Genomic DNA, 22,902 nt, shown 5'->3' on the forward strand with positions numbered 1-22,902 from the left:
CTTGTTATTGCTTGTTTTCATTCCGAGTATCAGTGATGACATATTAAGATGACAGAGAAATACCACAGGATTTAGTCTACACCTGTTTTTGCTTTCTCCGAGCCCCGTTTCTGCACTAGCAATGTGGCTATTTCAGCAGCATCGCTGATCTGTATAAGTGTTGGGTGTCCAACATGTTTTCCATCAGTTTAAATGCAGCAGAGAGAAAAGCTTCAAAACAGAGAACAGGGAAGAAAAGTCTGACTTAAAAACAGAGGGCTTATTTAGAGAGCACTACCTAACTGTTTCAGGGGTGATGTAAGGGTTCTGTACAAATATGTCCATAAGGCTGCAGGCTAGGGACGAGAGAAAGTTTCCAAATACGTTATTTTAGGAAAGTCCAGGTGAAGTATATCATTGTTTTTCTCAGTGGTAAATCAAAACCTTTTTTCCTCGCCGGCGACCCACACAAAACAGCCAAAATCAGACCCATCTGTGCAGCTGACTTCTTGTGTTTTGGACGGGATTCAAGGTTGGAATCTGCACAGTAACATTTTCCATTTTAGCCCACCCTCCTCCTTTCCCTTCCCCTAGCATCTCCCTTCCCCTAGCATCTCCCCCATCTCACACCCAGCAACCTTCAGGCAACAATTTTCAACCGATGAGATACTTGAATACTTGGCTTAATGCTTTTTTCTTTGCCTTGGACTTGTGGGACCTCCTTATTTGGCAGTGTATCACAGCCCACCACCCAAATAACAAACCACCCAGCTACACATTATGGGTGATGGGGGTATGGAAAATCAAAACTTCCATAAATCTAATGTAATTTCTCTCTGCCTCGAGACACCAGTTAGCATGGTATCCAATTACCTTGGAGGGCACGGCATTGTATGAAGGATTCTGATTTTGGCCACCGCTTACGTAATCCTACTGTGACCTCCAAGGCTATGTAGTGGGTCTCAAAGACCTCTATCACTCCAAGTTGGCAGATCTTATATAAAAGACCTTGGAGCTAGGCTGTAGGCAGAGATGCTGGGACAGTTTCTAGAAAGTGCTTAAATGCAGGCGGTTCAAGGTTCCATTCCTTGACTATGAGAGGTCAGTGTTTGATAGTGTGTGTGCTTACGTGTGTGTGTGTGTGTGTGTGTGTGTACCTGGGCAGGTTGTCTAGCAGGGTCTTCAGCTCATCACACACCAGTCTGACCAGTCCGCTCTTGATGTTGGCATAGGACACGTCGATCATGAAGATGTACGCTGGAGGACTGGCTGGCTTGTTGTTCTGATAGAGAAAGAGCGAGGACATTTTGAATTACAACTTCAATTCAACTAGTGTTACTTCACCTTATTTTATTTGCTCATATTTCGCGGTATTTAAAATGTCAAATGTATTTGACTGTCTAAATACAGTTTTAAAACCCTGAAACACAAAGACAACTATTGTTCAATTATACCATAAAATCAACACAATTGACCTTGCCTCCAATAGCCAAAGGTGCCTGGCAGACATCAGAGCTCGGATGTCGGCTCTTCCTCCTGGGGAAGGCCTGCCCGCTCCAAGACCTCTCCATCACGGTTGACAACTCCACGGTGTCCCCCTCCCAGAGTGCAAAGAACCTTAACGTGACCCTGGACAACACCCTGTCATTCTCTGCAAACGTCAAAGCAGTGACTCACTCCTGCAGGTTCGTGCTCTACAACATCCGTAGAGTATGACCTTTCCTCACACAGGAAGTGGCGCAGGTCCTAATCCAGGCACTTGTCAGTTCCCGTCTAGGCTACAACTCTCTGTTGCCTGGGCTCTTATCCAGAATGACAGCCCACCTGGTGTTTAACCTTCTTAAGTTCTCCCATGTCACCCGCACACGCTACTGGCTTCCAGTCTAAACTTGCATCATCTTCAAGATCCTGGTACTTCCCAAACAGAGCAGCAAGAGGAACTGGCCCTCCTTACAGGCTATGCTAAAACCCTACACCCAAACCCGAGCACGCCATTCTGCCACCTTTGGTCTCTTGGTCCTCCCACCCCTACAGGAGGGCAGCTCCCACTCAGCCTAATCAAATCTCTTCTCTGTCCCGGCACCCCCTAAAGTCAGGCCAGCGGAGTCCCTGCGGATATTTTGAAAACATCTGAAACCCTACCTCTTTGAAGAGTGTCTTAAGTCACGGTGCCCCCGACACCCTCCCCAAAACAGCACTTCCTTTCCCACTAGCATTGACTGATGATAAATACTTTGAGTGAAAATGTACTTGATACAATTGTGATGTGTTGTCTCATCTAGCTATCTTAAGATGAATGCACTAACTGTAATTGGCTCTGGATAAGAGCGTCGCTTAATGACTAAAATGTCATTATAAACCGGGTGGTTCGAGCCCTGAATGCTGATTGGCTGAAAGCCAATGTATGTCAGAGCGTATACCACGGGTATGACAAAACATTTACTGCTCTAATTATGTTGGTAACCAGTTTATAATAGCAATAAGGCACCTCAGGGGTTTGTGGTATATTGAGAATAAACCACCACTAAAGGCTGTATCTAGACACTCCGCGTTGCACATAAGAACTGTGGTATATTGGCCATATACCACACCCCCTTGGGCCTTTTTGCTTAAAGATAAAATGTAAATGTCAAACACATAACAACAAACACACCAGAGACGTTGAATCGGAGGCCACTTTCCCACTAGCCTTTGAAATCGTACTCCTTTCATTCGTTAATGTACCCCAATTTTAGGTCAAACCCTTTCCTTTTCCGTTCATGTTTTTTCACTCTCACTCTCCCATAAGAAGTGTTTACACTGAAGCCACTTATCCCCTAACCTTTGAAATTGTAGGCTACTCTTATCAAAACTACATTGGTCAATGGACTCGAATTTTGGGCAAATACTCCCTCTTCTGCTCACGTTTTGCCCGGTGTATACCTCCACCACACTCAGTACTTTCTTTGTGTTTAAACTTACAGCTTGCTTGGATCTTGGAGCCGTTAGGAAAGACTATGTAACATCCAACTGCCCTCCATGTCAGGAATGTGGATGAGCACGCCATTGTTTTGTTTCCGTGGTAACAGTCTGTGGCATAGCTTACCTTCAAGGCTTTTGATAAAAGCTGTCCAGGACTACATTTCTAAATATTAATAAACAGACTGAAGTAACACGTTGGCTTAATTAGCGAAACATGAAGTTGCTAGCCCCCACCTACCTCTACCCATAATGTACAAGATAAGACAACCCCGCAGAGCGCAACTAAATCGAGAACATATTGATCTCTTTTGGCTTTAATGCAGTGGTCTCAATGTAACAGAACTGAACATGCTTTTGCCTGTGCTTCCTTCTAATCATTTGGTCCCAAATGAAGAATGAATGCAGTGTCTGCCAAGAGGTGAGCACTTCCTCCCTACACACACACAAACACTTTATAGACCCCCCCTCAGAAAGACCACTGGGAATGGAGATCCTAATAACTTTCACTTTCTGTCCATATAAGTTTTTAGGAGATAGACTCTTGCCAAGCTTTGAACGTTTTATCCGTGCATCGTCACAGCTTTCCCCCATGTCAATTCACATTGTAGGCTATTAGGTCTATTGGTGACATATACCACTACTTAATTTACCTTTCATCCATACAAAAGTCATTCAAACTAGTTATTCTACCAATTCCTATCTATTTGTATAAAATGAAACATAGCAATATTATCCATACGGTTCACTATAAAGACAGATAAAACGCAATAGTAGGGCTTCGCGTACCTTGCAATAATCCAGGGTGGCGGCGAACTCGTAGGACCCCAGCGACAGCTCTGGCCTCTCGTAGAAGTCCACCCTTCTGCCCATGTGGTCCAGGTGTTGGAAATAAAATGCTGGCACTATGAAAGAACAAAATAACGTCTTTTAGCAGTGGCGACAAAAACAAACTCAAACATAATATTGTCTCCGCTTAGCAACCACCCCCCTTTACTGTCTTTCTCAGGCAGTGTCCCCTAACAGAGTGCACTTGTTTCTACAGAAAAGGGGGTTCAAAATTAACCCAAAGCACAGCACTGGTTGGAACTTAAGTCCGAAATATTAAGAATAACCCCTCTAAAAAAAACGATCATTCAGATATTGGTTACCCAAATTAAAGAAACCTGTTCTAGCTTTGAGCTTCAAGAAAAGAAGGTTGGTCAGATCCTTAGCTTATTTTTATCCACAGACCATTATGACCCAGTAAGGCCCTGCATGGCATCCTTATTACGGGTGGACGTACCTTCGTTGACGCAGTTGCAGAAGCCACACTGGTAGCGGCGGCCGCCGTCCATGAACTGCATGTAGGGACACATGTAGGCCTTGCAGCGGTTACAGCGGATTGGGCCAGTCTCACCATGGTTCACGACGTACATAGGAGTCTGGGCCAGACGACAGAGGAGATAGGCAGTCTCATAAGACAGCGGACACACACACGACAGCAGTCGCACACATGTTTGTTTTAGAGTCAACTGTAGGCTATAGTCAACTGTACAGATAGATGATTCCTTATTTGGTAGTTTGTGTGAAATAGACAGGCTTCAGGTTGTGATGATGATTACAATGCATTTCATTGGCCTCATCTTCACCAGTTTATAGAGCAGCACCAGCTGGCTATACACCAACAGAAGCATCCAAATTAATATATATCAGTAAACAGGACCAGGATGCAAGGTTACAGTCAAAACCCTTAACCCTTGTCAAACAGAGTGATTTAAAACACTGTGCCCATGTGCTCTCTGGGTAAATCCATTTAAATTCAATCACTTTGACAGCACCCCTTTTGATTTGAATAAAACCTTCCATACATATGTTCCCATTGTAGAAGTGCTCAGAAAGTAACTTTTTGGACTTGAATGCCAAAACATTCAAGAGATAAAAGGTGCTCAAAGTTGACCCATTTAGCATACCCCACCATATCATGAGACATCCATGTCTTCATCACTGGAAAAGATAAACGGTTGAGTTTGATAGCATTTAAAGGCTTACAAAAGTGTTGTCAAACTTCTTTAATACAAATTGTCCTTTTTAAAACCTTTAATGTAAATTATATAAAAATGTGTTAACTCTGATTATTTCCCCTTCACGTTGTAGCTTAGACCCCATTTCACATTATCTGACGTTTGTGTTTTGCCTGCCATCGTTTGAGACACAACATGCTCTTAAACAGTCATTTCAATCATAGAAATATAATTAATAGAATGAACCTATCCATTCAGACCACTGCAATTTAGCTGGTACACCATCAAAATTTTTAATGTTCACTTCTAATTACTATCACAAAGATGACCGCAGGTCCACCCACCAACAAATGTCAACTTAAAATGATCATTTATTTTCTATATTTTTATGTTTTCAATAGGTTTCTTATGGAGGATTGATATTAGAATTTAAAAACAATTCCCATTCAAGTCAACATTCTCTGATGTGTGGACCTCCAACCATCTCTGTGGTACCATTTGAAGTTGAAATGTCAACTTTATTCTCATTTTAGTACTTTTATCAACCAAAACATGACAGCTACCCTGTATTCAAGAGCATGTTGTCTCAACCAATGGTGGGCACAACACATAATACATCTTAAATGATATAAATAAATAAATAAATAACGTAAAATAGGGCATAAGCTTGTTTTTCGATCATTTACATTAAAAAGGGAAAAAATTATAATAATTAAAAAAACATTTTTACAGAAATAAGATAGCTTACAAACAGGGATGTCAAACTTTTAAATGATATCAACCATTTATATTTTCCAGTGATGAAGACATGTGCCTGTGCCAGCGTGTTACAAAAGATTGGAGGAATGTTTAAAGGTGTGCCAGTCCTCCTGAGTAATTGGGCTGTAGTAACTGCCTTGGACAAAAGGCAGACCAATTTCCCAGGCCTCAGTTCATGCCTCATCCCTAGGTTCTGCAACACTAGATAATTATTCTAACTGTTAAATTTTGCATTCAAACCTTACATTTTATTTATTTTTTTAAACTGAGCCTTCGTGGGGAAAAAAAACACTTAACACAGTGCAACAGTCTTCAAGTGTGAAGTTGTTGCCATGTTAAACAAGTGTGAGTTCTATCAATATATTTGCCTGTGTAGACCCACACACTCAGCCATAAAGCATTTAGTCTTAAATATGTCGGTGATCTCATCTATACCTTCAAAACAGTTATTCTCATGCAACTCAACACACGCCGACATGCTACAAAAAGCAGATTATCTCCTTGAAAACGTCTCAATCTCATGGGCCATGTAAATACCTGCATGGTACATCTACTGAACGCATTACATTTGTCTATTGCAGAATGTTTCTTGCCAGATAAGGCTTTGTTCAATGTAAAGATGAAATATGTCTCCTGCCGAGTGGGGATGTGTAGGAATAAAGATGGTAAAGGTGCTCCTATAGCTTATCCAGCCCACACACAGTAGTGCTGAGCGATTAACTGAAACGTTGGTTATTTCTTGGTTTTTAAACAACTAATTGACCAACGTTGGTTCAATTATTTGAATTCCATTTAGTTCTGGGTTTTTTCTATGAGTTTAATGTGCAGTTTCTCTGGAGATAAATCAGATCAAGCCCGAACTGTGCGATATAGTAGGCAGTTATAGTTTCCAACAGGCCAATATTCCACATAGTTTAGCGCAGAAAATGTGGTAATTAACTACAATGACGATAGTCCATTGCGCGCCTACTTGTCCAGTCTGTGTGTTTCTTTTACACCTGCTATGGTAGGTTAGTGTGGAGCAGACAGAGAGAAGAGACAGAACAATACACAATCGAGAGGGATAGAGAGCAGTTGCTTCGCGAGATATCTCTACCTGAAAATACATGAACTAAGTGATAGATCGTTGGTATTTAGCAGTCATAAAAGTGTCTTATTTACTTTGAAAAACTACAAGAAAAATATATATATTCTGACAGCATAGGCAGCAGCTCTATAGAGATGACTTGGAAATAAATAATAAAGTCATCTAATTAAGCAAATGTAATTTAAACCTGAAATAATTTATTAAAGTAATGTGAATAAATTATGGTTAATAAGTGATAAGCAGTAATGGGTAGTCACTACCATCATGGGACGTTTATTAATTGTTTTATTCTGTGTTACAGCATTCAACCCACGGAATGTATAGTGCATTTAATGTCTAAAAACATAATCGAAATCTGAGTATTTTTCAATAATCGAAAACCGACCTCAAAAAGCACTAATCGCTCAGCACTAACACACACAAACAAACCCATGGGAACATATGGTACAAATTGCCTCTAAAAATGCACAGTCTGTAGACTCACAAACATTTACTAACGAAAACAAACAACTTTGTGCACGTTACACACACAGTTCAAATATAGCCTTAGTTAGAATATTTATTTCAGGGCATAAAATCTTAGAGCCAAGCCTCATTCAAATGAGTTCAGACAATTTATTCGCACCACAGAAGTGATATACTATCCAAAACATTGTAGCCTAACAACCAAAACACTGTCTAAAAGATGGTCACTACTAGGCGTAAATGTAATCCAAATCTATCCGGAGAAACTCCAATTAGACTTTTAACCAGAGGAAGGAACCGGTTCAGGGAACAGAACCAAAAACCTTGGTTTCTCCTCTTTCTTGAAGGGAGGCTTTTACATACAACAGTATGTGTTCCATATGGGCTCCAAGGCCATAAAACTGCAGACAGACGTCAATGCAGCCAAGTAGTTATATTATTAGAACAGTTCATCCAAAGAGGACGTGAAGTTATTATACATTTGTTTATAATAAATACAAGTACGATACAAGATTTTAATGTTAACACTCGAGTGCTTGTGCAGTGAAGTCATTAATTCCAAACAACCAAACAATAATGCTACACGCTGATAAAATGCTAGTCCGTTTGATTTGGAATCCATGCAGGGCTTTAGCATACGTCAACTTCCTACTATGGGAATCGTGCTAGCACTGTCTGGACACTGAGCGCTAACCTGAGATGGCAATGCGCTTGACATGAGTGCTTTGTTAAACCGCTTTCATCTTCTGTGGTCCCTGCAGATCTTGACATTAGTTGATTAGTGCCGTCTATGAGACAGAGAAATAGCTACATTAACATTACCTAAAAAGGGCCTTTGGCGCCGATAACAAGGCGAGGGGAAGAATATCTAAGGCAGGTTTCCTGGGACCACACAGGATCCAAATCGAGGTTGTCCTTGGGACACAAACTTTTACAGCACTTGGTCAAAGTATAATTTTATAAGGAATGAAAAAGTTTGAGTCATTGAGCTTCTGAGGAAAACAAGTGCTATGGTCTCCCTCCCCAAACATTTCTACAATTATGAACCTGAGGTTTATGTAGTGTTTGGGGTTTAAACATGTTGGTTTCAGAATTCATAAGCGGCTTAGTTGTCCGACTTCATAAAACAATGTGGATAATCTCTGCAAACATACAGAGGGCAAGTGCCTACCTCATTCTTTGGCACTGTGGCGAAGGGTTTGATGATTGTGGCCAGGGGAACTTGGCACTGCTTAGCCAGGTCAGCCGTGCAGGGGAAAGAGTAGGTGGTGCAACGCATGAACCTTGGACTGGCGTTTCCTAAAGGGGAAGAAGAAATGGAAACAGATCAAGTAAAAAACAAATATATATATTTTTTAATTAAGTTGGTAAAGAATGTAATAATATTGGTTTGTTTCAAGAAAAAATATAAATACAATTTAAAACAGGTTTGCATTTTCACAATATCATTCAGTTCTTCCCTCATAACTTTAAAGATTCATCAGGTTGTAAATAACTGTTTGTGTCTGAAGTAGAGCTGTTAATAGTAATAGCTTCCGGAGTTATTTGTTTGATGTAGAGCAGGGGTGTATTCACTTGGACCTAAACGGAAGCAAGCAGTCCAAAACGGGGAGGAACCTACCTGAACTTGTCCAATAAGAAACTCATTTTCTTTGCGAAAAAGTTTTGCTAGTTTGCTACGGTGTGCACTAATGAATACACCCCTATCATGTTCCCCATGTTGCCATTAAAAAAATCTTTCAAAAGTGTATGATTGAACTAAGGCTATTACGGTGTTTTCCAAAGCCATCGGTCACGTTTTACTTATCCATTCCTTGGGGAACCCCACAACAGCACATTATTGTTCCATTCCAGCACAAACAAACCAGATTCAACTAGTCAAGTAATCACAAAGCCCTTGATTAGTTGAGTCAGGTGTGCTAGTGATGGACTGGAAATAAAGCAATAACAGATTTCAGAAGTGTGTTGAAGTAAAGCTGTGTCCTTTAGTTCTGTTCAATGACACCGACAGGTTTGTAGTACTGTACACTGGTATTCCTGTGCCTTACCTTGGTCCTGTACTGTATAGTCAGTGGTGACCAGCGGGGGCACCTGGCCCCTGAGGTTCGTAGTGTACACCTGTCCCCCTCGTTTGGCTTGGTCGTCCTCGATGACTTGTGTCTGAACCAAAAGAGGTTGCATTGTAGGTAAAAGAGCTTCTACTGTGGTGAGCCATTTCCTTGACAGTCAGGCTGGGTGAAAGATTTCAATCAGTTCCGCTCTGTTTTTGCTGGCTGCGTGTGGTATAGGACACAGATTGGTATTGTACAAATTCACATGCTGCTGTTGCTTTGTTGCTGTTTGCCTGGCAACAACCCAACCACAATCAATCAAACATTTTGTTTTTAACTACGGGACACAGGGTTGATATCGTCATTTGTAAGTCATGTATTTCACCCAAATAAGACAAAAACAACATGATCAACAGGGTAATTGGGGGGGATAGGCTAACATGTCTATCCTGGGCGCATACTGTATGTGAAGTAGCCAAATCTAAAGAGTACAGTGTGGGTCCACGCTATAATGTCTGTAAAGGAAATACTGGCCTGGAGGTAGCTAGGAAACATGTGAAATGGCATTCTGGTATGCAAAGACGTGAAGTCACAGGAGAATTAAATATGAACTCACTGTGCTAGGGATGGAGTCAGGATCCAGCTTTTTCTGAGGTGGGCCGGCCATTTGGGCTGCCCCACCTTGGAAGGGTCCCGCCATCCCGGGTCCCGCCATCCCGGGTCCCGCCATCTGCCCCCCAAATTGACCTGTGACACACAAACAATTCCACAGTGTAAGGCTCTGGTGACCTGTACTTGGTGCAATCCTATTGGCAAGAACACACTTAGCGGTACAGTCCAAAAGCTATTTGTGCACACTCCTCGCCACATTCAATACAATAAGCTTGCGTTCCACAGTGAGTTCCCATATCCAAGGACCCAGATTAATCCTATCCCTGGACTGAAAACATACATTTATTCCAGGAATAAGCTTAATCTGGCTCCAGGAAAATTGCCCTACAAATCCATAAAGCTTTGAAATGGCCACTGTTGAGCTCCAGGTTACTGTGCTATCGGTACCTTGTAGTTGCTGAGGATGTCCTGGTGGTCCGGCAGCTCCAGGCCCAGGCTGCTGGAAGCCCCCAGCACCTGGAGGGGGTGGGCCAGGGAAGGGCCTACCCATGCCTCCCATGGGTGGGGGGCCACCCATAGATTGGGGCCCTGCCATAGTTGGACCAGCTAGGGGTGATTGTGGGGGAGCCATCTGAGATGAGTGGGGGCCCAGGGGTGGGTGTCCCATAGCTGGGGGAGGGGCAGTCTGGAATTGCTGCTGGGTTAGGGGAGAGGTGGGAGGTGCCTGAGGGCTCTGCATGGGCCCTGGACCTGCAGGAAAAGCAAGGGGAGGGTGATCCACTTTCAACACACTGCATGAATGAAGCCTTAACAATAACATACTGCATGCTAGTGTACCTAAGTTGTGGTGCCTCTGTTGAATATATATAGACTAACACTAGTAAGAAAAGTAGATCTACCTAAAGGCTTCCATTTTACTGTTTGGGCAACAAGGCAGTTTACTTTTTAACTTGTTTGGGAGTTGGTTTGCATCTTGTTTACCAGCTAAAGTGGATGCCCTAACCATCCTTAAAACAACAGTCTTGAGTTCTACAAACAGTGGTTAATTACCATATCCGAGGTTCATGGCACCCATCTGATTGGTGAGCTGCTGTGCTGGGGGCGGGCCCTGGTGGGCCATGCTGTGGTAGGGGGATTGAAGTGGCTGTCCATATGGAGGGGCAGGGTAGCTGGAGGAAAGTAAACAAAGAGCTAAATATTTAGTCTGTTCCAATAGTATCAATTAGCTTCCTTGTTTATTTTCCTTCATTAATGATTTGAAAGTACAGAGGAAAACCAACTCAGTCCTTTCACCTATTTGTCATGAAGAAAATGGAAGAAGGAACGTACTAAGAGTATTGGAATGCAGATGGTTGCCTTACAATTCTTTACCTGAAGTGTGCACTATCTCCCTTCCACTCATGGGTTTGAAAGCAATGAATTGGTGTTAACATTGGCTAGAGGGCATTTCTAGCATATGTATTGCACCAGTCCATTCATTTTAATTTAAATCAAATTCCATGAGGTTGGACAGATCAAGTGCATACTTCAGGGAGAAGGGTAGAATTGACCATAACAATGTTATTGTAGTAAATGGACTGCTCGGTGGAGGAAGCTCTGTTACCTTTGAGGGTGAGCTCCGTTCTGCTGGCCGTTTGAGCCGTAATGACTGGGGACCTGTGGCGGAGGCATCCCGGAAGGGGACGACACAGGCTTCATCATACCTGGAGGGTAAAGCATTCCCTTATGGTTACACATGATATATACAAATCATGCACCTGAGCAAAACATCTGATCAAAATGCTATGGCAATAGTATGGCCATCCACAAAGCATCACACATTACGGTCACACATTACATACAGAGTACAATATACACATGAGCAAAAAATAATGATTAGGAAATAGCATGGCCATGCAGAAAAAAACATATCCGTAGTCTTAAATATTGTCATTTTAATTGAAGCTGCATCGCTTAACTTGTTCATGAACAACTGCTACTGGACACTTTCCAACTGACAAGATCAGACCTGTTAAATGAAAAGCTAAACAGAAGACTTCACAGGAGGAATGGGAGACCAAAGGCACGTGGCTTTACCTGTTGGTGGGGCGGGGAATGATTGAGGTGGTCCCCCATAGTGTCTATAGAGGGGCTGGGCAGGCGCGCTCCCAAACCCGGCTGGGTAGCCTCCCATCCCAGGCTGGGCCTGGGAATAGGGAGGTGTGGCAACATAACCCTGCTGACTCATCCTGTGCTGTTAAGGTCTTCTCATTACAAAATGGCAGAGATCCAACAATCTGCAAAGATGGAAGCACAGAGTAAGGAATTTTGCTATCTGATGAGGCAGATCATTTAAGGAAATGTCTATTGTTCTAGCATTCTCGTAGTCTTGACTTGAAGGGCCAAAACAGTAGTTTGAGTTTAATAATGAGAATACAAAAGCTCTAATTCACAGAATTTCACAAACCAACCTGCAACTGTCACCTTGCCCATGAGAAGATTTTTCATAGACTGCACATGTAATATCCTTCGTTGTCTTCACTATTTTCCTCATATCTAACATCAGTACTTTCCTCCAGTACAAAGTAAATAAGTGGTATTCTCCACCAGGCAAAGCCAACAAGCAATATTTGACCTCAAAACAACGTCAAGGCTCACGTGTAACAAGACCCAAGAACATTGGACTATTGGGAGATAAGAGAGTTCCATCTTTGATAACATAGACTAATCTACAAGTGACTAATTTATACTGCTGTTGCCAGTCAGTTTCCTGCAACAATGGTCCTAAAATAATAATAATATTCTCAAGATGAATATATGCGATAACACAATGTAATTACACTATTATATATATATAATTTCTTACAACTGTTGGTTGATGAAAGGCTGTGTAATGGTTGCTTAATGACATATTGAAGCAGAAATTGTAGGTAGATACAGTATCTCTTAATTGGGGTTCAAATGATTAAATGACTGATTCAGGCCTAACTTCACAAGCTCATGTGCAGTGTTGGTGAAATCATTATTGAGCAATAGGCCTCTCAGTAAGTCCAATGGTTATAAATAAATACATACAGTAGGCCTAAATAAGTTAGTCACCTTCTCCAAATAGGCAATTAATAATAATGGAAAAAACGAATTATTGGTCTCCCTTGTAAGCTATTCTGTCCTTAAATCTCTCGGTAAGGTTGCATTTTTTTTCCAGTTTTAGAACAACCTGAGCTTGACCTGATGGACTTCCACAAGTCTATACAACAGCTGTCAAATATTGCTAAATTAAGGCCACAAACAGCTGTCTTGCATTGCGACATATATCAAATGCAAAGTTCTTAAAATAAAAAAGGGGGGGAATCCATAAATAAAGACAGAATTATCAAAAGAAACAGTCATGGCTAAAACAAACGTAGGCTAATGTACGACGAGTAGCTCAGCCACAACCCAGAATTGCCACGTCAAAGACCGTTATGATGGTTTAAAAGCTGAGCTTCACCAACCTAGGACCTAGGCTAGGTAGCCTAGCTACCATTCAGTTCCAACCAGACAGACATCAATATTTATCAACTGCATTAAAATATATCGGTTGTTTACACCACCCGAAACAATATCCATCTATGCAGCACAATTGTGTTTAGTGTGTGTGCGCGGTGTATTTAACGTTACAAATAAACAAAATGTGTCGTTCATACACGGAAATTGCTAACGGGTTAGCTAGCTATGAAAGCATTCTGGTATAAAATGTATTTTAATAGGCCTACAACAGACAGTGAAATACCCTCTTATAAAACGCATTCGGCTTCTCTGTCAAATGTAATTATTTACCTGTATTCTGGGGAGTACCTGCCGAGTCCTCTTCTCTACGAATTCCTGATAGTCAAAGTAGAGTGCCACGTCAAACTCCAACACAGCACCGGTCCGTACGTAACTCGCTGTAATTCTCAGTGGTAAATGCGCATGCACCAACCTGTGGGAAACCCAACACGTCAGCATAGACAAATATTATTGCGCCGATTGCGTAGCATAAAACTCTAGAAAATTGTGCATTTCTGATCTGTCAAGCAGGCAATCAACTGCTCATAATGCAAACTAGGCAGTATGAAACTAGGCAGTAGGCCTATCTAAACTTGATTTCGTTCTCCATTCAATAGGCAGTAGCAATTCGAATAGATCCACTATCAGGTGATCTAAAACGGCTTATCAACAATGTCTATGTAATTGAGACCAGGCCAAATAGATCATAACAATTAAAGTCCCAACAGGGTAGTCCTACCATCTCCAGGTTGTGCAGATTATATTTGATGTGAAAACATGAAGCGTCTCAATATACAATCAGCACTTGAATTCAATGGTTTGCATCTCTGCATATTTGTAGACTACATGTGACTGTATTGTGTTTATTCACTTGCTTGTGTTTGTGTAGGCCCGCATATGCACAAAACAAGTTCCCTATAAAAGCAATGTCGAGTTAGTCTCTCTACTATAGGATATTATATTGTATTTTATTATATTGTATAGGTAGGCCTATTGCAAAACGCAAAACCGTACACTCAATATCCTGTGTACCTCACATGCACATACTCAAGAACATTTTCCGCGGGCCACCACTTACTGAGAACGTCATTAGACAACCCATTCATAGACGTTAACAACATTTAGCGCCTATGGGCCTATCTTCTGCCTGGGGAAGTTTTGTTAAGAGCCCCAACGCTCAGCGATAAATCATTTTCAAAAAACAAAAGGTTAAATTACTACACACTACACATATTAAGCCACATTTCCATGTTACAGAGCTTCTTTATGGAAAACAGACTGAAGACAGAGGTAGCACCTGTGCTAATTAGCTATATCTGAACCTCCAAACACCTGTGTATTGATGGAGTATTTGGCTGCCAGAGCCAATTCGCCTCTTAACAAGAGTGTAACAGTATTGCTACTGTCCCTCTTCTCGCCTCGAACCAGGGACCCACTGCACACAACGACAACTGCCTCCCTCGAAGCATCCTTACCCATCGCTCTACAAAAACCCCGGCTCTTTTAGAGCAAGGGAAACAACTACTTCAAGGTCTCATAGCGAGTGACGTCACCGAATGAAACGCTATTAGCGTGCACCCCGCTAACTAGCTAGCCATTTCACACCGGTTAAAAGAGCATGTAAGGTCCTTGGACTATAAGGAGCAAAGTTAGGTTCCAATAGTCCATTATTTGTCTAGTCATCAGATATTCTTTTTATATTTACAATGCAAGTAATCAACTAATTTATAGGGATACACAATAAAAATTAGGCCTAAATCACTTTCAACCAATAGGCTATAGGCCAACACATACATTTGACTAGAAAACAGCAGGCATAATCGATACATAAACTAAATTGAGATATCAAAGCTCATTATTATTGTAGCTACACTGTATGAGAAGTTCAACCCCGACCGTGGCCCCATACAAATGCAGCTACAAGACATTCCCAAGAGCGCACAACTAGATGAGCAGGCGGGGCTATGTGCAATGACGTTTCAGAGCGGGCTGGACGAGAAGGCTGGAATCGGGATAACTTGCAGATGATGGGAATTATACTGCACTGTGCTGCTCTTGGTTTCCTAGAGCCCTGTTGGTCCAACTCCGGACAATTTGATGATAGCGGTTTTGGTGGGAGCCTGTTGCGTGTGGCATGGGCACTGGGGATTATATCTGTGTAACGGTGCGCGGAGGCGCGCCCTGGGGCTTCAGTCTCTGCCAAGGAGAGGGGGATGCCTACCGACCTTTGCAGGTTTATCAGGTAGAAACATAATTAGTTTGAAGTATTTTTTTGTTAATTGTTTATGCTTTTGGCGTTGCATTGTATAACATAGGTCAACGGAGCCTTCATCAAGATCATGATTTGTCGCATTGCAAGTTTGTTTTGTCTCGCGTTTATTTGTGTTATGTTTCTATTGAACCATGTAAAACGTGCATTTACATGTCATACAATGCGGCTTTAGGCCAACAAGTTTTTTTTTCTCCTCATGTTCAGGAACAGTGGCCACTTGGAAATGAATCCATTAGCTACGCTGGACATGTAGGTTATTTGATGCGAAGATGAGACAGGTATCCTAATGATGTTGATCTTTAGGGTTGATGTTGTAGCCTACATTTCATATGGTGAATTAATTGTTTTGAAAATACTTTATTTGAGCAAATGTTTTTAGTTTAGAGTTTAGTTTAGAGTTTAGAGAGCGTGTGTTTGAGACAGGCAGAATTCCCCTTTTTTCTGGTGTGTCGGAGATGGTTTTTTTTATGGTATGATTCCTGGGGACCCTTATATGGTCAAGGCTCGAGGACTGTGTTGTGCAGAGCGATCTATCAGTTATCACAAGTGAAGATTTCATCAAGAATCTAAACATGCTCGTGCTGTGAAGACCGTGCCTTCAGGGGTCACGGAGTGATAAAAACCTAAACAAAGAGGAGAAGATGGAAAGCTGCTGGATGGGAACTTTTATTTAGATAAGTCTCAATCGAAAATGGTAGATTTGTTAAATCTTGTTTAATTGAAGCCTATAGGCCTAATTGTGCAGCAAACCACATGTTGATTCATACAGTAGACCTATCCCATGCAGGCCTAATTTGTAGCCTATTACTTGCTACATGTTAGTAATTGTATCCAGCTGGAATAATGGTGCCTTTCCCAATGGCATAACTTTCTTGGTGAGCATTTGTGGCCAACAAGTTGTATTCTCCTCATGTTTAGGAACAGTGGCCACTTGGCTACACATTACTATGTATGTACACTACTGTATTAGAGAATGGACAGTAAGCCCATTTTGACAGAGATACTTACCAAAAGGCAATCCGCTCCTTCGATGGCCACACATGGAGCTACCTAAGAAGCATCACATAAGGATAAACGGACCCTTAAAGCACAGGGATGCTTTATGTAGGAATGCCAAAGACAGTTGATGGATCAGTGTGACTAGGCTATGTCAAGTGCATTGTAAAGGAAGTGAAAATGATTATGCTTGTGAATGATGGTGTAGATTGGTACCCCATCAACCACATCCAGCCCCCCAGCAAGGGGTCAAGGTGTAGCTTAGAGGGGGTCTAGGACTCTGAGGCATTGATTTGTTCTGGCCAGGAGAACAACTCGCAAGCAATGCTTTCCCCTGCACTAAAAGTTCTAATAGGCAGCCCAATAAAAAAGGCTGAACCAATAAATATTTTAATACCTCATCATGAAATACTAACTCTCAAATGGCCAAATAACTTAGGGTTCCTAAGCTTTGTGGGGGTACTCTCTCCTAATTGAAATTTTAAGTGGACCCACAACACTGACCCAAACCTCACTTGTAGCCATTTACTGGGTTATAGGACTCTTTTAGTCATTACATCCTTTGTTTTAGGGAGAGCCTGGTTTTGCTTTGTGGAACTCCAGGGAATGACTTTGGTAACATATGGACCAAACATATGGACTACATTTTTGAAGAATTCAACTATTTTAAAGGTCCTTTTTTGACAGGATTGATGATGTCACCAAGTACTAAGCACTAAGGGGTGGTTTCCCAGTCACATATTTCACCTAGTCCCTGACTGAAAAGAATGCTCAATGGAGAAGCTTTGTTGAACTTACTTTTTATTCAAGGACTAGGCTTAGTCTGTGTCCTGGAAATCATCCCAAAGTGTGCCACAAGTCTGTTAGCCCACTGAACTATTCAGGGAGCTAACACAAGTGTTCAGGTCTCAGGCAAATGTACTCATCATGAAATGTACTCATCATGATAGTATAATTTCATAGATGGCATAATTCCTTATAGAATGTTGTAAATACATTAAGAGAGCTGTCCACTTCATAGATCCATAATGCTCCCTTTGAGCACCAATATTATTTATTTAACCTCAAGTGAAACATTTAGTAATTTACTTATCCCCAAAATTTTTTTACAAAGACTGTTTGTAAATCATATGATACTATGTGAAAACTGTATCACCACTGATACTGTGGTGCCAAAGGTTGTTGAAAAGTGTGTAACAGAACAACTGATTGCCCACCTCAACAACAGCCCCTTCACATTACACTCCATGCAGTTTGGCTTCAGAGCGAAACACTCCACAGAAACGGCCAACTGCTTTCTTCTGGAAAATGTGAAGTCCAAGATGGACAAAGGGGGCGTTGTTGGGGCTGTGTTTCTGGACCTAAGGAAGGCTTTTGATACTGTTAACCATGAGATTCTCATCACAAAATTGTCCAAGTTCAACTTTTCCCCTGATGCCTTGAGATGGATGAAATCATACCTTGAAGGCAGAACTCAGTGTGTCAGAGTGAGCAATGAGCTGTCGCCCACTCTTAGATATGATGTGTGCGTGCCCCAAGGGTCAATACTGGGGCCCCTCCTGTTCAGCCTGTATATTAATGATCTGCCTTCTGTCTGTACTGGGTCTGAAGTTCAAATGTATGCAGATGATACAGTGATATATGTGCATGCAAAGAGCAAACAACAAGCTGCACAAGAACTCACTACTGTAATGGTCCAGGTTACAAAGTGGCTCAGTGACTCGTGTTTGCATCTCAATGTGAAAAAAACTGTTTGCATGTTCTTCACAAAGAGGGCAACAGATGCTACTGAGCCAGATGTCTATGTGTCAGGGGAGAAGCTCCAGGTGGTATCTGATTTTAAGTACCTTGGCATCATACTTGATTCCAACCTCTCTTTTAAAAAGCATGTGAAATAGATAATTCAAATAGCCAAATTCAACCTAGCTAATTTCCGATTTAGACGAAATTGTTTGACTACAGAGGTAGCAAAACTGTACTTCAAATCTATGATACTCCCCCACTTAACATACTGCTTGACTAGTTGGGCCCAAGCTTGCTGTACAACATTAAAACCTATTCAGTCTGTCTACAAACAGGCTCTCAAAGTGCTTGATAGGAAGCCCAATAGCCATCATCACGGTTACATCCTCAGAAAGCATGAGCTCCTGAGTTGGGAAAATCTTGTGCAATACACCGACGCATGTCTTGTATTCAAGATCCTAAATGGCCTGGCTCCCCCTCCACTCAGTATTTCTGTTAAACAGAAAACCCAAACATATGGCAGCAGATCCACAAGGTCTGCCATGAGAGGTGACTGTATAGTTCCCTTAAGGACAAGCACCTTTAGTAAATCCACTTTCTCTGTGAGAGCTTCCCATGTCTGGAATACACTGCCATCAGACACACATAATTGCACCACATATCACACTTTCACAAAATGCATGAAGACATGGCTAAAGGTCAATCAGATTTGTGAACATAATCCCTAGCTGTGTATTGCCGCTTTCCATGTTGTCTGTTGTAGCTTGTGAGGTGTGGAAACACTTTGTTGCTTTTATGAATTTTGTCTTGCTGCTATTTGTTCTATGTTGCTCTGTCTGTATGCTATGTCTTGCTTGTCCTATGTTGCTCTGCGTGTGCTCACTGCTCAATGATTGTCTATATTGTAATTGTTTTTAATAACATGCCCAGGGACTGCGGTTGAAAATTACTGAAACGTTGATTAATGTGCACTGTCCCTGTAAAAATAAAATAAACTCAACAAAAGCATTTACATCAAGCCTGACCGAAATAGCCAAAACTGCTTCACTTGAACTGAAAACCCTCCGATCACTGGGCACACAATGTTTGAATCAATGTTTTGTTCACGTAATTTCTATTAAATTACGTTGAACCAACGTGGAATAGGTGTTGAATTGACATCTGTGCCCAGTGGGTGGTAACTGACCTGCCTCTCTAACCACAAGGCTACTGCCATTACTTTGTCCGACTTTGAAGCTAGAATGCTCATATAACAATTCAAAATTTGCTCTTCCAGGTGTTGGAATGTTACACTCCCCAGGTCTTGTTTAAGGAAATCTGTCAACAACTTCTCAACCATAGAGAGAGCGTAAATCCATTCCTCTTACACAAATACATTCCTGTGACATCAAAAACGTGTGCCAAAAAATACCCCCAATAGATGAAAATCTAATATTTTACAAACTCTGACATTTATGTTTTATAACATATAATATGCATGTAACTGCCAAAATAAAGGAAACACCAACAAAGTGTCTTAAGGCGTTGGGCCACCGCGAGCCCTGTGAATGGGGGCATTTTCCTATCAGGATAGAGATGATTCACTCAGAATGGCTGTGTATTTATGTGTTTACCTTGAGTGGACCTAAACCATACCACAGGGGTATCCTACGAAGCAACCTAGATCTACTCAGGGTTTTCTAAAGCTAACCAGCTTCAGTTAGCTTCACATTCCTAACTCAGGCTTCATTCATACTACGAGGATGGATATTGCTTGTCCTCCTGCCGCTAACTCTAGCAGGCATATAACTGCTTGTGCATGTTGCACGTGGCTAGTCGAACGCTAGACTCTTAATTGAGACAATGCTGAAACATGAATCCATGGGCGAGTCAGTGCCACGTTTTAATTTGTGCCGAAATAAAAATGAAATGTTATTTTGCAAATTCATCAGGCTATGGTGTGAAATAGGCTTTTAGAAGTGCCATCTTTATTTTATTACTTATCTTTAATGCCGTCTTTGGTGTGCTTATCAATGCACAAGCACATTTTAACACTCCTATCATACAAAAGTGTTAAATTTTTGCGTTATTTAAGAGAAAAAAACAGTTTGATTAATAAAACATTTAATCAGTAGTCGTCATCAAATGAAGGTGATGATGATGCCACAGGAGGCTGCTGAGGGTAGGACGCTAGTTAATAATGGCTGTTTGATGTGTGGGATACCATTCCAATTTTTCAGTTCCAGCCATTACTATGAGCCCGTCCTCCCCAATTACACCAGCCACCTGTGGATGACGCAATCTTTGCAAGAGGGAGGGAATCGGATTTCATTGGTCCTCAGTCATTTCATTCTGGGTGAGTGGAGTTAGCCGTGAGTTAGCCTGGCCTGGAGCAGCTTAGTTCTGAAGGATTTGATGCCATAGAAATTTACCTGGCTAGAAGGTGAGCCACCAAAGTTACCTCACTAACTCCTCAAACCTGCTTTGTACGATACCTCTCAGGAAAATGCACCACACACCATAACAGAGCCACCAGAACCCTCATTTACTCAAGTGTTTCCTTTATTTTGGCAGTTACCTCTATATATAATATACTGTATATTATAATAGTTGAATTCAGCCTTTTGACTTTGTCAAAAATCAAATCAAATTTTATTTGTCACATACACATGGTTAGCAGATGTTAATGCGAGTGTAGCGAAATGCTTGTGCTTCTAGTTCCGACAATGCAGTAGTAACCAACGAGTAATCTAACCTAACAATTCCACAACAACTACCTTATACACACAAGTGTAAAGGGATAAAGAATTTGTACATAAAGATATATGAATGAGTGATGGTACAGAACGGCATAGGCACGATGCAGTAGATGGTATCGAGTACAGTATATACATATGAGATGAGTAATGTAGTGTATGTAAACATTATATTAAGTGGCATTCTGAATTTGTTCTACTGATTGAGGTCAATCCTAAACTATTAAATTATTGATTTACCCATATGCTCAGTTGCCTTTCAACAAAACAGCATTGCAATGTTTAACACAAAGGTCAGAAGAATCTGATAGAAGTCAGGTTGGTATTCAAAGAGAGTGGGAGAAATCGCCTATCACCGAGCTTTAAGTGCCTGGCACTTGTTCAGTGTCATGGAGCACGATCAAAGGGAATATCTTTGTTTTTCTGGACAAACACTCAGTTACTATGCTACCGTAACTTCATTGCTTTTATAAACCTATGCTAGCCTCTGGGTATATGTGTTTCAGAGGGAGTTTTTGTAGTTTGGTCCTGTTCTATTTGAACTGAAAACTGAACATAAATACAGTACATACATAGATTTCTGGACCTGCATCGTTGCACTGACATGTGGCTATTTAGAGAACGTTAGCTTTTTGTGTAATTCAATTTCAACTAAAGTCATCCTTGAATCTATTACTTGATGTTGACATTCAATTGATTTAGTTAATTTATTTAAGGGCAGAGCAAGTTATATTTTTTTGATTGACAGTATTACAATTCTGCTGTATCATATCATCCACGATAAGCCTCACTCGGCCACAGCCACTCCAGTAATGTTCATCTATAAATAAGTCAAACGACTGGATTTCCATTTTTAGACAAATAGTCTCGTTTTAAACCTTGCTCTTTGCAGAATTGGGGAGTGTGTTGACATTCCAAAAAAGACTGATGTAGAGAAACTTGGCTTATTTAATTCACATCAGACAGCAACAATAGGCCTTGTTTAGGCAAGGCAGCTGTGCATGAGGCCTTTCTAATGTAGCATAAGGAATAGGGGCAAATGGAATTAAATTAAAGTTGAATTAAGTTGAATTAAAATTTGTAGGGAAGTGGAATGAAAACACCCACCACTCAAGAAAAGGGTTTTGCACATGACATCCTCATTGAACTCGTTTTTGGATTTATCAAACAAATAAAGTTTGATTAAACTGCAGTATTTTAGGGTCAAGGGTGCTAAGTTCCAAAAGAGGGTCTTTCCAAAGTTTGAGCACATTGTTATATAAGCCCTGTGTTAATGTCTTCTTTGGCTTAACTGTCAAATATTTGCCTGTACCGGTGTGAAATGGCAATAGATGACGTCTCTTGCGAGTCTATGCCTCAGTCGAGGATATCTGAAGAGTGACCTCGTGGTAACAGCAAGTCATCTGGAAGACATAACTTTAAGCTTGTCTTGAGACTTTTTGAGGAGGGTTGGAGCAGAGGGTGGGGAGAAGAGCTGTCAGTAAAAGTTTTAAAAGCTAACATACCAAGATTGTGAGAAATACTCCACTGGCTGAGTTAGGGCACTTTCATATCTGATAAATTGGAGTTATTCAAAGCTTCTGTTGGATTGTGTGAGCAGGGCTCCCTCTCTAAAGAGAAAGTGACTGTTGAATGTACTGACATGCAGTAGGCCCACAGTGCGAGGGGGTCTCTTTACACTCAAGAAGCTGTTGTCCATATATGGGAAGTTGTTTTTTAATCTGAGATTTTGGGA

The 22,902-nt window shown here is 41.3% G+C and overlaps 2 protein-coding genes across 2 annotated transcripts in view; one reads left to right on the forward strand and one right to left on the reverse strand.

Annotated features, from left to right (window-relative positions):
- The window catches only part of LOC139561774 (protein transport protein Sec24D-like), a 31,314-nt gene extending 17,199 nt beyond the window's left edge, over positions 1-14,115 (reverse strand). The window contains exons 1-11 of the mRNA XM_071379052.1: positions 13,713-14,115; positions 11,991-12,190; positions 11,518-11,617; positions 10,965-11,083; positions 10,362-10,664; positions 9,919-10,049; positions 9,300-9,411; positions 8,423-8,550; positions 4,223-4,361; positions 3,727-3,842; positions 1,137-1,261 (exon numbers count right to left, since the gene is read on the reverse strand). Of these exons, the coding sequence (XP_071235153.1) occupies positions 1,137-1,261; positions 3,727-3,842; positions 4,223-4,361; positions 8,423-8,550; positions 9,300-9,411; positions 9,919-10,049; positions 10,362-10,664; positions 10,965-11,083; positions 11,518-11,617; positions 11,991-12,141 (1,424 nt within the window). The 5' untranslated portion in view covers positions 12,142-12,190; positions 13,713-14,115. The remainder of the gene's footprint in view (positions 1-1,136; positions 1,262-3,726; positions 3,843-4,222; positions 4,362-8,422; positions 8,551-9,299; positions 9,412-9,918; positions 10,050-10,361; positions 10,665-10,964; positions 11,084-11,517; positions 11,618-11,990; positions 12,191-13,712) is intronic.
- A 1,305-nt stretch (positions 14,116-15,420) lies between these two features.
- LOC139561144 (synaptopodin-2-like) overlaps positions 15,421-22,902 on the forward strand; it is a 50,076-nt gene continuing 42,594 nt past the window's right edge. Inside the window, exon 1 of the mRNA XM_071378039.1 lies at positions 15,421-15,663. Coding sequence (XP_071234140.1) covers positions 15,556-15,663 — 108 coding nt within the window. The 5' untranslated portion in view covers positions 15,421-15,555. The remainder of the gene's footprint in view (positions 15,664-22,902) is intronic.

Source organism: Salvelinus alpinus, chromosome 31 (genome assembly GCF_045679555.1).
Source record: "Salvelinus alpinus chromosome 31, SLU_Salpinus.1, whole genome shotgun sequence".
Lineage (NCBI taxonomy): Eukaryota > Metazoa > Chordata > Actinopteri > Salmoniformes > Salmonidae > Salvelinus > Salvelinus alpinus.